Below are 15,660 nucleotides of genomic sequence, written 5' to 3'. Positions count from 1 at the left end.
GGCCTGCGGGGGCGCGGACGGGGGCGTCTGCTCCCAGAGGCGATCTCCCATGGAGCCTCCCCCACGACGTCCTCCTCCTGCGCCACACGGTACACCTCGGAACGGAGGCGCACGGCGACAGGCTGTACACGGTCGGAGGTCAGGGAGGGGGAGCGGGCGGCACGATGGTCGGAGGGGGGAGCCGGCGGGTCGCAGAGGGCCTGGAGGTAGGAGCCTCCTCCAGATCCGGTGGAGGAGGGGCTGGAGTCCAACCAGCGCTGCCCCCTGTCACGCCCAGTGACGGAAGGGGAAGGGGCGCCCATCAGGCCAAGGGGCGCCGGGGGTCGGCGAGGGAGTTGGGCGCCGGGGCCAGAGTGGCGGCCGGCAAGGGAGGGTTGGCGCCGAGGCCGGAGTGGCCGGCGGCGCGAAGCTAGGGGCGCGGTTCAGCAACTAGTTGGTCAGTCAGCTTTATTTCTGCTTGGAATTAGTTTCTCGCGAATAATGCTTGCCGCTCAGCTTTAGTACTACTTCCTCCGTTCCAAATTACTCATCGCAAAGATGGATGTATCTAGAACTAAAATAGAACTAAAATACATCTAGATACATCCATACCCGCGACAAGTAATTCAGAACGGAGGGAGTAGTTATTTTGCATTTGGTCGACAGTACCTGATTTACGTCGATCATTCTTAGTTGATCACGCAACATGGAGCATATGGTACATTCATTGTGTCACTTCTTCATCACAGGCATACAGACAATCAAAGGTCACATCCAAAACAATAAGGTGTGCATCAAGAGGGGTTGTTCACGCATGCCACATGGGCGGAGGCATACTGTGCGGCGCAGCCAATGAAAGGAGCAGAGGTCTCGCGCTATCAGCGTCGAGAGAGAGAAAAAAGGGGAAAGAGCGCCAGCCCCACGCCCCCACCAGCCCCAGATTCGTTCCACATCCCCCGGTTCCTTGCCCTCTCCCTCTCTCTGGACGACCTCCCCCGCCGCCGCCACCACGTCTTCTCTTCTCCCCTCACCTCTCCCCATCAACCAGCGACCTCCTCCTGTTCCCCTCCCGCAGATTGAGCAGCAGGCTGCGAGGGCACGTCGTGGCAGGAGGTGGAGCAGAGCGGATCTGCGGGTCGTCGCCGTTCTTCCGCTCGAGGCCACCCTCGTCCACGTACTTCTCGCCACCATGCGTGGACGCCGGTGAGGCCACCCTTCCCTCCACACACAGGTACTCCCCCGCCCCCTTCCATGCCCTCTAGCTTTCCCTAATTTAGCTCTCTTCCCTGACCATGTCTATCTTCTACACATAGAGAGCTGTGGTGGCTGGACACCAGGGTACCAAATTGGAGGCTAAATAAGCATATCCAAAACAATAAGGTGTGCATCAAGAGGGGTTGTTCGCGCGTGCCACGTGGACGGAGGCATACTGTGCGGCGCACCCAATGAAAGGAGCAGAGGTCTCGCGCTATCAGCGTCGAGAGAGAGAAAAAAGGGGAAAGAGCGCCAGCCCCACGCCCCCACCAGCCCCAGATTCGTTTCACATCCCCCGGTTCCTTGCCCTCTCCCTCTCTCTGGACGACCTCCCCCGCTGCCGCCGCCACCACGTCTTCTCTTCTCCCCTCACCTCTTCCCATCCACGAGCGACCTCCTCCCGTTCCCCTCCCGCAGATTGAGCAGCAGGCTGCGAGGGCACGTCCTGGCAGGAGGTGGAGTAGAGCGGATCTGCGGGTCGTCGCCGTTCTTCCGCTCGAGGCCACCCTCGTCCACGTACTCCTCGCCACCATGCGTGGACGCCGGTGAGGCCATCCTTCCCTCCACGCACAGGTACTCCCCCGCCCCCTTTCATGCCCTCTAGCTTTCCCTAATTTAGCTCTCTTCCCTGACCATGTCTATCTTCTACACATAGAGAGCTGTGGTGGCCGGACACCAGGGTACCAAATTGGAGGCTAAATAAGCATATCCAAAACAATAAGGTGTGCATCAAGAGGGGTTGTTCGCGCGTGCCACGTGGGCGGAGGCATACTGTGCGGCGCACCCAATGAAAGGAGCAGAGGTCTCGCGCTATCAGCGTCGAGAGAGAGAAAAAAGGGGAAAGAGCGCCGGCCCCACGCCCCCACCAGCCCCAGATTCGTTCCACATCCCCCGGTTCCTTGCCCTCCCCCTCTCTCTGGACGACCTCCCCCGCCGCCGCCGCCACCACGTCTTCTCTTCTCCCCTCACCTCTCCCCATCCACCAGCGACCTCCTCCCGTTCCCCTCCCGCAAATTGAGCAGCAGGCTGCGAGGGCACGTCGTGGCAGGAGGTGGAGCAGAGCGGATCTGCGGGTCATCTCCGTTCTTCCGCTCGAGGCCACCCTCGTCCACGTACTTCTCGCCACCATGCGTGGACGCCGGTGAGGCCACCCTTCCCTCCACGCGCAGGTACTCCCCCGCCCCCTTCCATGCCCTCTAGCTTTCCCTAATTTAGCTCTCTTCCCTGACCATGTCTATCTTCTACACATAGAGAGCTGTGCTAATGAAGGGGTGGATGTAATAAGGCTGCTGGCAATGCATGGGTACTTAGATGAGGTGCTAAGCACATTAAATAGCTTAGCAACTATACTCCCCAATGCATAGGTGCTTAGCTTATGGTTGCTAAGCTTGCTTCATTTAATGATTTAACAACTAAAGCTCTTCATGTATTGGTGGGCTCCATTCTTTTAAATATTTTGCCTAGGTTCACGTGCTTAGCATTGGTTCTTTCTGAGGTCACCACACCCATCTCTCCCCTCTTAAATAACTTGCCACATCAGATTTTTTGCCTACGTGGAAGGCTTAGCACCTGTACAAGGTGGAGTATTGGGAGGGGCCTAAGAATTGTATGTGACAAACGGGTGCTTCCTATAGGTATTCTTTCTTGCATCCTAATGTATAGTATACCTACCTTTTACGACCGCCGAATCTTTTTCCATGACTAGATTGGCTCTCTCACTTTTCTCCTGTCCATGCTTTTCCAAATATTTCACATCTGATGTTCTGCTTCCGCTTGTCTATATCACGGTGCACACTGCCCATGGAGCTTCAGATGAACCAGTTTACTTTTAGCGGTGCATTCCACAATAGCGGCTCTCACATTTTTTTCACATGTTTTAAAATATGCATATTTTGATGTAATGGTTGCAGTAACAGAGCTGAATCACTCGTTGTATGCTACTTCATATTTGCATGTATATATCCCCTTTCTTACAAGCTACCATAGGGGCGTGCATCATGCTATAAGTTTATACTACAATAATTACTCCCAGATTGAATTTTGTGTCCACTATAGAATCTTCAAAAAAGAAGTCTAAGAAAAACTAAACGGTCATCTTAATGGGACTTAATATATCCAAAAAGCGCATGACTCAAGTTCCATTACTTACATTTAACATCTCACTTGCTGCACTCATCTTCTGTTTAGCTCTGCTTTTCCATCTAGCTTCACTTAGCATTTTATTCTGATCGCAATCTATGCTGTTCAAGCATGATTATCTCCTACATAAACATGCTCCATTACATGCTTTTACAAAACTGAATCAAAATAAACTAACTTCATTTAAGAAATTGTTTTCACACTGACAGGAGACATGTAACTCGGAGCATTTCATTTCCATCCACTGCTCTGTATCTTCGCCTTTCATGTTACAATTAAATTCATCCACTGCAGTATTAACTATTTTCCCTTACCACAGAAAAGAAATGGCAAGGAAACAGAGGGCGCAGGACTACTAGAGGCAAAGACAGACGGACGCGGTCGGAGCAGTATGGCAGCGTCGATGGGGATGGAGGAGCGCACAGAGATGCTGCGGAGCACTGCTGATGAGCTTGTCGGCAGGACGAGCTGCACCCACTGCTGCACGGCAACCCCGGCCCGGTCTGCTTCGACAGGTTTGAGCCCTCCGTCACCGACCGCGTGCACATCTAGCAGGTCAATAATAAATTAATAATTTTCCAACTCTCAACTTCCCAGCCGGCCAAGTTTCTCTTGCCGCAAATTTCTTTGTTTCTACCACATCAGAATGGCTGACACACGTCCTTGCCTTCTCGTCGTTTGTTTCTACCAAATTGTAAGGGTGTTGGGAAGGTGATCAATGTGAACAAGATGGTCAGGGCCAGATATAGAGTAAAAATCCTAATAGCGGACCAGAGGACCGGAGTGAAGGACTCGGCAAGATAAGGACGTCGGTCGCCAATTCACTGTGATCGAGATCCGCGTCGTAACCAGAGAGCAGTTGGACCATGACAAGGACGTCGCCATCGGCTAATCCGCCATGTGGGATTATTGTTTGACCTTTCACAGTTCCTCCAGGTGTCTATAACATCAAGCATAATTTTGATGTTTCTTAACCTTTTGCATTCTACTCTAATCAGTTAAGTTAGGCCTATAACCGAGAAGTTTTTCTTATACTATTAGTTATGAATTTTGTTTTGTTATCTTCCTGATTCGATGTGATTAGCACAATACTAAATTTGCCGGCTACTAATTGATACTTATGTGTGATACTTTTAGTGTGTGCTGACAGATTAATCTAAAGCATCAAGATCTGTAAGTGCTCGTGGGTCCTCAAGGTGCTGGTTCGTGAGCTCAGTTTGTTTGGGACATCGAAGGTTATCTTGGGCGATGTGCATCAACAAAGAAGTTTACAATTGCGTAAGTGCCCACTAGCGCTGGATCTAGAATGCTTCCACTATCAGATCTCTAAAATTTTGGAACCAGTGAGTATAGCCCATTATTGTCATAACCATGATATCGAAATTGATACCTAGCTCATGTGTGTGCATCATACATATCGAATGCATCTTGAGAATGGGCAGTGCATCTTTTCCATTGAATAGAAGTTATATTTCTATGATAAGGATGCTCCATTTTGTTGTTGTTCTCCTGCATAGCTATATGTTAGCAGGGCGTACTCTTTGGAAGTTCATGTTTTTGGTATTGTGATGGATATTTAGATATTTGCCCCTCCAACTACTGGAAAGAATTAACAAAATTATGTCATTGCAATCTAGCTTTATATAAAAGTTGATCAGGATATGCACATATCTATGTGTTTAACTAATTTAATCCATAAATTTGTTTTTTTACTAGAGAACATCTCTTTTTGTACAATCCCAAAGATCTGCTCATATATCAAGTGTGTTTCTTTATTGTTTTCGTGCAGAATGAGATTGTTTTGAGGACAAATCTACCGACCGAGGAGCACGCTAGCCAGGTATACACAGGAGAAGTGTATGAACTGTCTGTGCAAACCATATGTGAATCTGAACCCTTCTTAGTGGAGGCAGTAATTGCCAACTTGAAATACATAGCACCGCATCCCAACAGTAAAACCAGGGAAAAATGATCTAGGTTGGAATATGGGGTCAATGCTAGAGAAGACGGTGAAGCATTCATGTGCATGTGCAAGGAGCAGGAGATCCTGTGTTGCCATGCCGTCAAGGTAACATTTTGTTGGTCCTACTATATCTGCATACTTACTGTTAGCTGCTATATGTACATACAACCTTCAATACTTTCCAGCTTCAATTTTGTCAGGTGATGATCCACCTGGGTGTGCGTGAGATACCAAGGTTACATGTTGTGCCACCAAGTTGCCACAGAGCCCCGGTGAATCGCAGATGGATAGTGAGCTATGGAAGCACTCCGTGATGCATGTTAAGTTCTGAGACCTGGCGCATGATCCTTGTGATGATGAAGGGTCCTGGGCCTACAAAGTTGTCATGAAGGGCCTCGACAGACTGAACCCAGACCTAGCCGCGCCAAACGCCATGCCCCGCCGCTACAACAAGCCAACATTACGGTAGCCGAGGATCCTCATTTATTTCAAAAGGTGCCGAATATGGTTGACTAACTCCAGTCCATGAGGAAGTGAGTTCAATGTTGTATTCTTGTTTGTTACGAGTGTGATTACCTTTTTCTATTTGGCTTTCTATACCATTAAAAGCCATGCTATTCCTACCACAACTTACTGAAATCTTTTATGGGAAACTTTTTATGAGTTATTTTCAGTATTTATACTTGTTGTAGGTAAAGGACATATATTCAACTTACTATGTCTATTACGAACAGAGTTCCCTGGAAATGTGTCAAAACAAATAGCTGATAACCAGCAATTTTCCACCAATGGAAGCCCCGTGTGATTTAGGTACCATTTGCTCTCTTGGATTTTGTTATTTAGCCATGTCATGTTAAATATTACGCGGCTTGCTAATGTTATATATTTAGTCGCTTATATGATGTCTGTTTGGTCGTTGCTCTAGCCTCAGACCCAAGAAATTTGTTTGTTTGTCCATTTGACCAAAATAATCTGTGTTGCTTTAAAGTCCAGTAAACAAAGAAACAACTTCGAAGCATGTACATGCCTTTCAGTTTCACTTGCATCCAATAAATATAATTATGACACTTGTTGTCTTGCTGTGTTGTTCAATTATCGCCAGGATGTTAACAAGCCCATTATATATCCTTGGTAAACCACATGATACTGTTTCCTAATCACATGTTTTTCCTACACAAACTATACGAGTTTTATGCAAAGGTATCATCTAAAAGGAATTATGGGCTTCATATATGCTCCAGTATCATAGTATTTTTTCCATGGTTCATGGCAATAATTTCTCTACTTGGGATTCCATAGAAATACATAGCACCGCATAGTTGTGTTTTTACAGTTGAAAAAAACTCATAAATTAACAAGACCTTTTATGCATAATTATGTTGCCATGATATGCATAATTATGGTAGTTAGCATAGTGACTTTGACACTTTTTAGATATGCTCCAACCTTGAGTTTACTCAATCTCGCATTAGCCTATTGTGTTTGAAATTTGCTTACATGAAAACAGATGTTGAATTTTCCTTTGATTTATCATTTGTCAGTTTTTATCTTTTTGATATTTGCATGGGATGGATTTGAACTTCACTCTTGCTAAAGCCCTGTATGCGAGTTTGTTTGAGTTACTTGTAGAACAAATTAACAAGGCCTTCTTAGTTGGCAAGCGTCGAGTTGGGTGGTCAATCAGTTTCCCCCTGCATCTGCGAAGTGGCAGAAGAAGGCTACGATGGATGTGCTCAGGGCGTTGCCGACCTTACCTCTGACGGGAATTAGTAATCTTTTTCTTTGGTTTTTAGTTATTATTATGCTCGGTGTCCCGCTTCTGCGTTGTAAAAATAAAGTGGGAATTAGTAATCTTTTTCTTTGGTTTTTAGTTATTATTATGCTCAGTGTCCCGCTTCTGCGTTGTAAAAATAAAGTGCGTGTCCACTTTGATAAATACGGATGTCCACGGACTTAGTTGGTGGTATCAGTTTGATGATCCACGTTGAAGATGCCCTAATCTCCTTGTATTTAAGTGTCATTTAGTATTTAGCTCTTCTGAAATTTGTAAAGCAACTTCTTACTTTCATGTCATGTCCATGTGTTAACAAGATAGCAAAAAAGCAATTGGCATGGGCGGCTACCAACCTAGCACCGCCCAGCTTTCACTTAGGAGACGCCACCGGGTGGCGCCCCAACCCCTAGTATATACAAAGCTACAAAGCTTACACGGTGCCGCATTTCGCTTGGTTTTATGGTGATGGCATACTGCATAGAGCATTTTTTAATAAGCCTCCACACCAGCAGATCTGCAGTCGACGTCGAACCACACCTCGTTGACACGGCCGACGATGCGGAAGGGGCTGTTGTACTGTGCGATGGAGTAGGCGTTCTTGCTAGGGTGATTCGTGGAGTTCCCCCACGGTGACCGGCTCAAGCTCAAGGCGAGTTTCTCAGCTTCCTCGACGACATTGTGGTCGCGTGCGTAGCCTGAGAAGCTCCTGACGGCGACGCAGTGGCCTGGCCACCTATCTGGATGTAGGTTCAGCTCCGGGAGAGGGACAGGAGGGGAAGCTTGGAACTCTAATGGCAAGTAGAGCCGGACAAAGTAGGCCGAAGAGTGGAGAGGCCCCGCGCCTGGGACGATGCTTGTTAGGATAGGGGTCGTCATTCTGATCCTGGAAGAGTTGAGGTTTGCGCCCATCAGGTATTGGAACAACCTGGCAGAAATCAGTGACGACATTAAAGGTTCAGGGTCACTGAGTATGATAATAGGGTTTGGACCAAGTGGGTAAATTCATGAGACAGGAAACTTTCAGAATGGGCAATGGAAAGCAAACTCGAAAGCAAATCCTGGACAAACATCAATATACTTGATTCATGTAACTGAATGTGCACAATGGAGAGCAAATTATGGACAAACATCAATATACCTGATTCATGTAACTAAATGTGCACAATGGAGAGCAAATTATGGACAAACATCAATATACTTGATTCATGTAACTAAATGTGCACATAGTAAATTACCTGGAAGGCTGGAAATTAAAATAACTCCCCCACAAACAAAAGTGTCAAAATAACTTGCAGATTGTGATGCCGTCATAAGTTCACATGCCGCTGTTGAGCAATTACCTCATGCAATGAAATTTTATATTTCACGAGCTAGCAAAGTTGATATATCGCATCAGTTGAACTTTTGCAAGACCTAGGTGGAAACAACACTTGGGATCGATCCGATTATTTGGGCCCTTTGAGTTATCAATTTCACAAATCAAAAGATCCGTTATACATCAAGAATTATTCGCAGATGGAGGCAAAGATCTTAATATCAGTTCCTGGAATTAAGAAATGCCTCTAACGTATGGCTAAATGAAACAGGGCAGTGCAGAATCATTGAATTGTTCGTGTTGATGCAGACTACGGCCCTGGACGGGTAGCAGTAAACATAAAATATGTATTTGGACCTATCACAATTCAGATAGCCTAGTTATTTGGGAGTCTGGTCTGTTTAATAAGTGCAGTGTCAAAAACGCTCTTATATTATGGGACGGAGGAAGTACATCAGAGCGGCAAAGTCAGATTATAGATGTACTAACATATCTTGTATCAGGTCAGAAATGGATTATGTTTGTTTAATTTTGCAACGAGAATGGTTAACTCTTGTCTATATTCGAGGTGATTCACAACCGAGGTACGATCATTCTCATAGAGTAATGGCTGATCCTACATTTCCTTGTGCTACAGATTCTCCTGCCAACTTGCAGAATTGTGCACGGCAACACACTCTACTCAGGATGACATGCTTCTCAACTCACATGTCTCAGCTGAGAAGATGTACTAGCATCCTGATGAAAGGCAAACGGGACAGCGACCCCCTAACTTGCTCATCAATTTCTTCCACAAGTCATCCACTGCTTACCCGACCCAACCCTAAACCAAGAATCGACACGCCAACGGAACAAATCGAAGGACGGTAATAATCACAAAAAAAAAAGAACGCGAGGATTACAAATCGACAGCCCCTAAATCGAAGGATTGCATCTGGTGACAGACTGCGGAGGATGATAGGATTGCATCTGGTGACAGACTGCGGAGGATGATAGGATTGCATCCAGAGGACGGCGTGCTTACAGGAATCGATCAATCAGTCAATCAGGTGATTCCGTGACGATCCAAGCAAGATCGTGGGGGTGGTGAGAAGCGTATCACCTGTGGAAGCCGAGCTTGGTGGCGACGTGGAAAGAGGTGTCGTCGGAGGGGGCGGACATCCAGACGGTGTCGCGGTAGTGCCGCACCTCGAAGTCCGACTCCGCGTGCACCGTCGCGTACTGCGGCGACTCCGAGCCGCGGGCGGCCGGCGAGAGCAGCGCGAGGAGGAGGAGGACGGGGAGCAAGGGCACCGCCGGATGCTGCCGCTCCATGGTCTTCGCCTCGCCGGCAGCTGCGGCGTCAGTCTTCGCTCTCGCCTTGCCGAGGCCAGGGGGAAACGGGCAGCGGATGCGCACAGTGTACTCCCTCCAAGACATACCTGGCCAAACGGGCCGGCCCGGCCTGGCCCATCTTAATCGTGCCTGGCCTGGCATGGCCCGCCAGGGCACGATTACTATACAGGCCGTGCCGTGCCGGCCCGCGTGCTGCGCCCCCAGGCCCAGGCACGTTGGCCCGTTTAGCACGGTGGGCCGCATATTTTCAGCCCGTTATTTTGACGCACTGAGCGTTTTTTAGCCTATTTTTACATGTTAGGCCATATATAGATGTATAAAAATAAATAAATAAACGTAATCGGGTCGTGCCTTGCCGGCCCGCGTGCCTAGCCTCCAGGCCCAGGCACGGCCCAGGGCGTGCCGCGTGCCGTGCCTGGCCCAAGACGGGACGTGCCGGCGTGCTCACGGACCGGCCCGAAAAAACGGCCCATTTGGCCAGCTATACTCCAAGATGGAGAAATCAAGACTGTGTTCGGAAGAAATCACTCGGTTTAAAATGATATCCTCTTCTTTTTTGCGTGAAAAGAGATTATAAATTGTGACCCACCACCACATACAACCATGCATGGAAAAATGTTCTCCATCTATCTACTTACCTGTATAAAAGAAAGAGAGAGGACAAATCCAAGCAATTATACTCGTCCATCTACAATATCCAATGGCCCCTAATCCGCCTGTGGTTAACACACCAAGCCACGCTTTAAGTCACTATAATCCATCTATCATCCCTAACATGCGCTGCCGTTCAAAAAAAAACCCACTCCCAGTGATGCACGCCCGCACGACCTCTCCCCTCTCCTCCTCATCCCAACGCCGGCAAGACCTCCCCCCTCCCGCTCCTCCTCCCAACGGATGCCACACCACGAGCGGGCCTCCGCACGCCCATCCTCCTCGCGCCATTCGCCGCCCCGCTGTTCGCCGATGGAGCCGCCCGTCATGACGCCGCGGTAGACGCCGCACCGTACGCCACGGGAGCCGCCGAGCTGCGACACCCTACGCAGCGGGAGCCGCCCGTCACACCCTTCGCCACGGGTCGTCGAGGGAGCTGCCGCCCGTCGCGCCCTTCGCCGAGGGAGCCGCCACCCCGCCATTCCTGTCAACATACTTATCAATTAGGAAATCTCCATTACCCAAAAAACAGAACTACAACAACTTTGAGCAATCTGTTGTTTAGTTATCACAATTGCAACTTGCATGAAGCCATATGCTCAACAGAAACAGAGAATCCCACCACTAAAACTCCAGCATCATAGTAATTTTGTGGGTAAGATTGATCAAATATTTCACAGTATCGTGAGCCGTTTCCATGGTCCAGAATAGTGCTATATTTATCTAGCAACAAAATAGCACTAAAAGTTGAAGGAAGGGTTGCCAACGAGGCAACTAAAGAAGTCTCGCCACCTCGACACCATGGATGTGTATGTGCGTTGTGGTAGAGAAACTGAGGATGCCTTCCATGCAGTTGTTACGTGCCCTCAAGCACATGCTGTATGGGAGGCCATGAGAGATGAATGGCAAATACCTGAACAAGATGAGCTGATCAATACTGGTCCAGAATGGGTGCTTGATCTTCTTGCCAGAGTTAATGAGAGAGTGCGGAGAAATGTGCTAATGATTATCTGGAGGAATTGGCAGACCAGGAACGATCAAGTACATGATAAACCAGTGCCACCTGTACACATAACAAGGTCCTTTCTGTCGAGCTACATGTGTTCGCTAATTCAGGTGCAGAGTAAGGACGGCGGGGACCCTGTGAAAGGAAAAGGTATAATGGAAGAAAGCCTACAAGAGCCAGTGAAGGAGAGGTATGCCAGTGCTCGTGCACAATGGCCACCGCCTGCTGTGGGGTGCCTTGAAATCACAGTCGATGGTGCTTACCATGACAAAGAGAAGAACGCGGGGACAGGTCTAGTGATCCGTGATTCGGCTGGTGATTTGATACTTGCGTCATGCCAATACTTATCTAGGTGCCGGGGTCCTCTGGAAGCAGAACTTATGGCCGCAAAGGAAGGTGTGGAGATGGCGCGTAGATATGCTGCTAGTCCGTTTGTCCTCCAAACAGACTGTTCAAACCTAATCAAACTGATTAAGGAAACGAAGCCGGACAGGTCTTGCTTGGGACACCTGATATAAGAGTTGAGAAACTTATTCTTTGAGGAGAGGGAGCTTACTATTATGAAAGTAGATAGAATTCAGAATAGGGTTGCAGATTTTCTAGCTAAATTTTCGCGCTCAGAGCATCAAACCGACTTGTGGTTACAAGATGCCCCCGAGAATCTTCTTTGCCTTTTGGCTATGGATTGTAATCCTATTTACTAATCAATAAAGCTCCCAATCTTCACGCAAAAAATAACACTAAAAGTATACTCTAATAATTACTATTCAGGTTATTCCAGGAATAGCACATGCTCCAGAATGTTAGAATATGTTGTGTAGAGATAGGAAAGGTGTTTAAATTGTAATCTCTTTTTATCTCTTCTTCTGTTCTGATTCTTCTACCGACTTTCTCTGTAAAGATCCTTCGCTCGATCTCTCCCTTGTAAGCCACTTCCATCTAGTTTTACCTGGTAACAGAGCCTCTTCCTCGATAGATTGGGTAGAGATCGCATCTAGCTACCCAGGCGACTGCAACTATGTCCACCACCGCCGCCGCCATGACACCCAGCACCATGGGTGCGCTCACCACCACCTTCTCCTCTGCTTTTGCGTCATCATCCACCTCCACCTCCACCAACTCCTTCCTCGGATCGCCGCCGCAAGAGAAGCTGACGAGGGGCAACTTCCTGCTATGAAAGGCCATCGTCCTACCCCAGATCAAGGGCGCGCAGATGGAACATCATCTCGACGCAAAGAGCCCGGCACCGCCGGCCAGCCTCACTATTACCAAGGATGGTGAAGAAGAACAGGTGGTAAACTTTGTGAGATCTCTCTGGTACGCACAGCAGCAACAACTCCAAGGTTACTTGATGGGATCTCTCTCCCGCGACATCCTTGCACGGGTTGCCACGCTCCAGACGCCGGCTGAAGTCTGGCGCGCCATCCACGACACGTTCGCCGCCCAGAGTCAAGCCCAAGCAATCAGCACCCGCATCGAGCTCACAAACCTTCAAAAAGGTAATATGATCATGGTTGAGTATCTTGGAAAGATTAAGAATCTCACCGACAAAGTAGCCTACACCGCCGCCGCGCTCTCTGATCTAGAGATCGTGTCCAAGATCTTGGCCAGGTTGGACATGGATTATAATCCAGTAGTCTCAGCCCTTGCTGCTCGGGTGGAGCCGATCACCGTTCAGGAGCTATACAGCCAGCTCTTGAGCTTTGACACCCTCCTCAGTCTCCTTCATGGCACCAACCTTTGCCAATCCTTAGCCAACTCTGTCTCGCATGGACGCGGCCGTGGGCACGGACACCACACGCAATGCAGCAGTGGGCATAGGCGCGGCAACAACAAGGGTAACGGCAGCTACAACAATATAGGAGGTGACGGCTACAACAACACCGGCAACAGATCCGAGGGAGGTGGCTTCAACAACAACACCAACCGCCGCCCCTCCTCCTTCTCATGTGGTCGCCCTCGCTGCCAACTCTGCAAGAAGGCCGACCATGAGGTTATGGACTGCTGACACCGCTTTGATGAAGACTATGTTCCTGATGCTCGCCATGTTGCTGTGGCTATGCGTGAGCAAGGAGGAGATGGAGTGTGGTATGTTGACTCCGGTGCAACGGATCATGTCACAAGTGAACTAGAGCAACTTGATCTCCGTGAAAAGTACCACGACAATGATCAAATTCACATCGCAAGTGGTGGAGATATGGATATTCGACACATTGGTCAAGCTTTTATTAATTCCCCTACGCTTAAACATGATCTGATCTTAAAAGATGTCCTTCATGTTCCACAAGCTGACAAAAATCTTGCCTCTATGTCTCACTTAGCCACTAATATTGATGTCTTCTTTGAAACTCACCCTCGTTACTTTTTTATAAAGGACCGGGCAACGAGGGAACTTCTACACCACGGTAGATGCATTGGAGGCATCTACCCCATCACATTCGGAGCACTTAGTCGCAAGCATCGTCAAGTCTACTCCTTCATCAAGCCCTCTTTGGCAAGGTGGCATCAAAGATTAGGACATCCGTCTTCAGTCATAGTTAAACAAGTAGTCAATAAAGGCAATCTTTCTTTGTCACATAGCCCAATTAGTGGTTCAGTTTGTGAAGCTTGTCAATGTACCAAGAGTCACCAACTTCCCTATCCTAAGTCAAGTAGTGTTTCTCATGCTCCTTGGCTTATTTTCAGTTTCATTGATGACTATAGCAAGTTTACTTGGATTTATTTGCTCAAGTATAAATCTGAAGTTTTTTCCTGTATTCCAAGAGAAAGACACTTTGACAGGAAAATTTTAACAGTCCAAAGTGACTGGGGAGGGGAGTATGAGAAGCTCAACTCCTTCTTTCGTAGCATAGGCATTGTACACCGGGAAAGTATGAGGTGCTCCCAGCCTTGGGGTACTCCCGATGCTCCAATGTCGAAAATATATTTTCAAACGTTTCAAAAAATTATGAAAAAAAATCTGAATGTTGATAGGGAATATTACTACAACCCCTAAAAAGTTCAAGTCCAAAATTGAAATGCACATTGAGAAACAAAGACAAATCCATATGTGAATAGTGTCAATGTTGCTTTGGTCTTTTTTTACACTATTTATGCTAGATTTCACATTTTTGTTTATCAATGTGTGTTTTGAGTTTGGACCTGAAATTTTTAGGGATGGTAGGCACATTCCTTATGAAAATTCATATTTTTTCTAGAATTTTTGAAATATTAAAAAATGTTTTTATGACATTGGATCACTAGGAGTACCTCAAGGCTGGGAGCACCCGATATTTTCCCATTGAACACCATGTATCTTGTCCTCATGCTCACCAGCAAAACGGCTCTGCCGAGCGTAAACATCGCCACATTGTTAAAGTTGGTCTCTCTCTACTTGCTCATGCCTCCATGCCTCTCAAATATTGGGATGAAGCCTTTATTACTGCCACATATCTTATTAATTGTTTTCCTAGCAAAGTCATTGGCAATTCTACTCTATTGGAGCGTCTCTATCATCAAAAACCAGATTACAACTCTCTCAAAAAATTTGGGTGTGCTTGTTATCCCAATCTTCGTCCATACAATCTTCATAAACTTGAGGTCCATTCTACTCAATGTGTTTTTCTTGGCTATAATAATCTCCATAAAGGGTACAAGTGCCTAGAGATTGCAACTGGCGTATTTATATTTCCAGAGATGTTGTTTTTGATGAAACTCTTTTTCCTTTTGCCAAACTTCATCCCAATGCAGGAGCCCTTTTTCGTGTTGAAATAGCTCTGCTTCCAGATCACGGGGGTGAATTAAATAAAACTGACCATGTGCAAAATTCCATAGAAAATTGTAATTCTGCAGATTTTGGCCATCATTTTATGTATGCAAATCTGGACAAAATGGACACAGGATCCAATACTGATGTGGCTGGCAGCAGCGCTCGATCCCATGACGATTCCCACGCCAGTCCTGTTGTCTCTGTCGGCGCGCGATCCCAGGAGGATCGCCTTTCCTTGCATGCATCCAGTCGCGCGCGGGTGGCCAACCGAGTTGAGCCCGCCTGTTCAGACGCGCGGTTAGCTGAGCTAGCCAGCCCAGGCGCGCGCGTGGCCGACAGCCCCCACAGGGTGGAGCCCGCCAGCCTTGGCGCGGGCGGGAAATCATCACCTGGCGCCACATGTTCGCAAATCGAGGCGGCTCCCGACAGCAGAACACCTGAGGTGTCGGAGCTGGCAGGTTCGGCATCTTCCTTGGATCTGGAGCCTGGATCTTCT

At 47.8% G+C, this 15,660-nt stretch overlaps 1 protein-coding gene and 1 long non-coding RNA gene across 2 annotated transcripts; one reads left to right on the top strand and one right to left on the bottom strand.

Moving 5' to 3' along the window:
- Positions 1–3,197: 3,197 nt before the first annotated feature.
- On the top strand, positions 3,198–7,266 carry LOC147979034 (uncharacterized). The gene is made up of 3 exons (XR_015618459.1): positions 3,198–4,650; positions 5,162–5,440; positions 5,536–7,266. It is a non-coding gene; the product is annotated as an uncharacterized LOC147979034 (long non-coding RNA).
- Positions 7,267–7,418: 152 nt separating this feature from the next.
- LOC125543452 (uncharacterized) lies at positions 7,419–9,830 on the bottom strand. The gene is made up of 2 exons (XM_048706809.2): positions 9,527–9,830; positions 7,419–8,034 (listed from the first exon to the last, which is right to left on the bottom strand). Exons 1-2 carry the CDS (start codon positions 9,736–9,738, stop codon positions 7,599–7,601), a joined length of 648 nt encoding a protein of 215 aa, XP_048562766.1. The 5' UTR covers positions 9,739–9,830; the 3' UTR covers positions 7,419–7,598.
- Between the last annotated feature and the right edge of the window lie 5,830 nt (positions 9,831–15,660).

Source organism: Triticum urartu, chromosome 3A, assembly GCF_056163025.1.
Source record: "Triticum urartu cultivar PI428250 chromosome 3A, HENAU_Tu73, whole genome shotgun sequence".
In the NCBI taxonomy this organism is placed as follows: Eukaryota; Viridiplantae; Streptophyta; class Magnoliopsida; order Poales; family Poaceae; genus Triticum; species Triticum urartu.
This window is presented reverse-complemented; position numbering and strand designations above follow the sequence as displayed.

Coding starts and splice junctions, on each gene's coding strand:
- LOC125543452 (XM_048706809.2), bottom strand. CDS start 9,738: ATGGAGCGGCAGCATCCGGCGGTGCCCTTGCTCCCCGTCCTCCTCCTC. Junction 8,035..9,526: donor ACCAAGCTCGGCTTCCACAG/GTGATACGCTTC, acceptor GATTTCTGCCAG/GTTGTTCCAATACCTGATGG.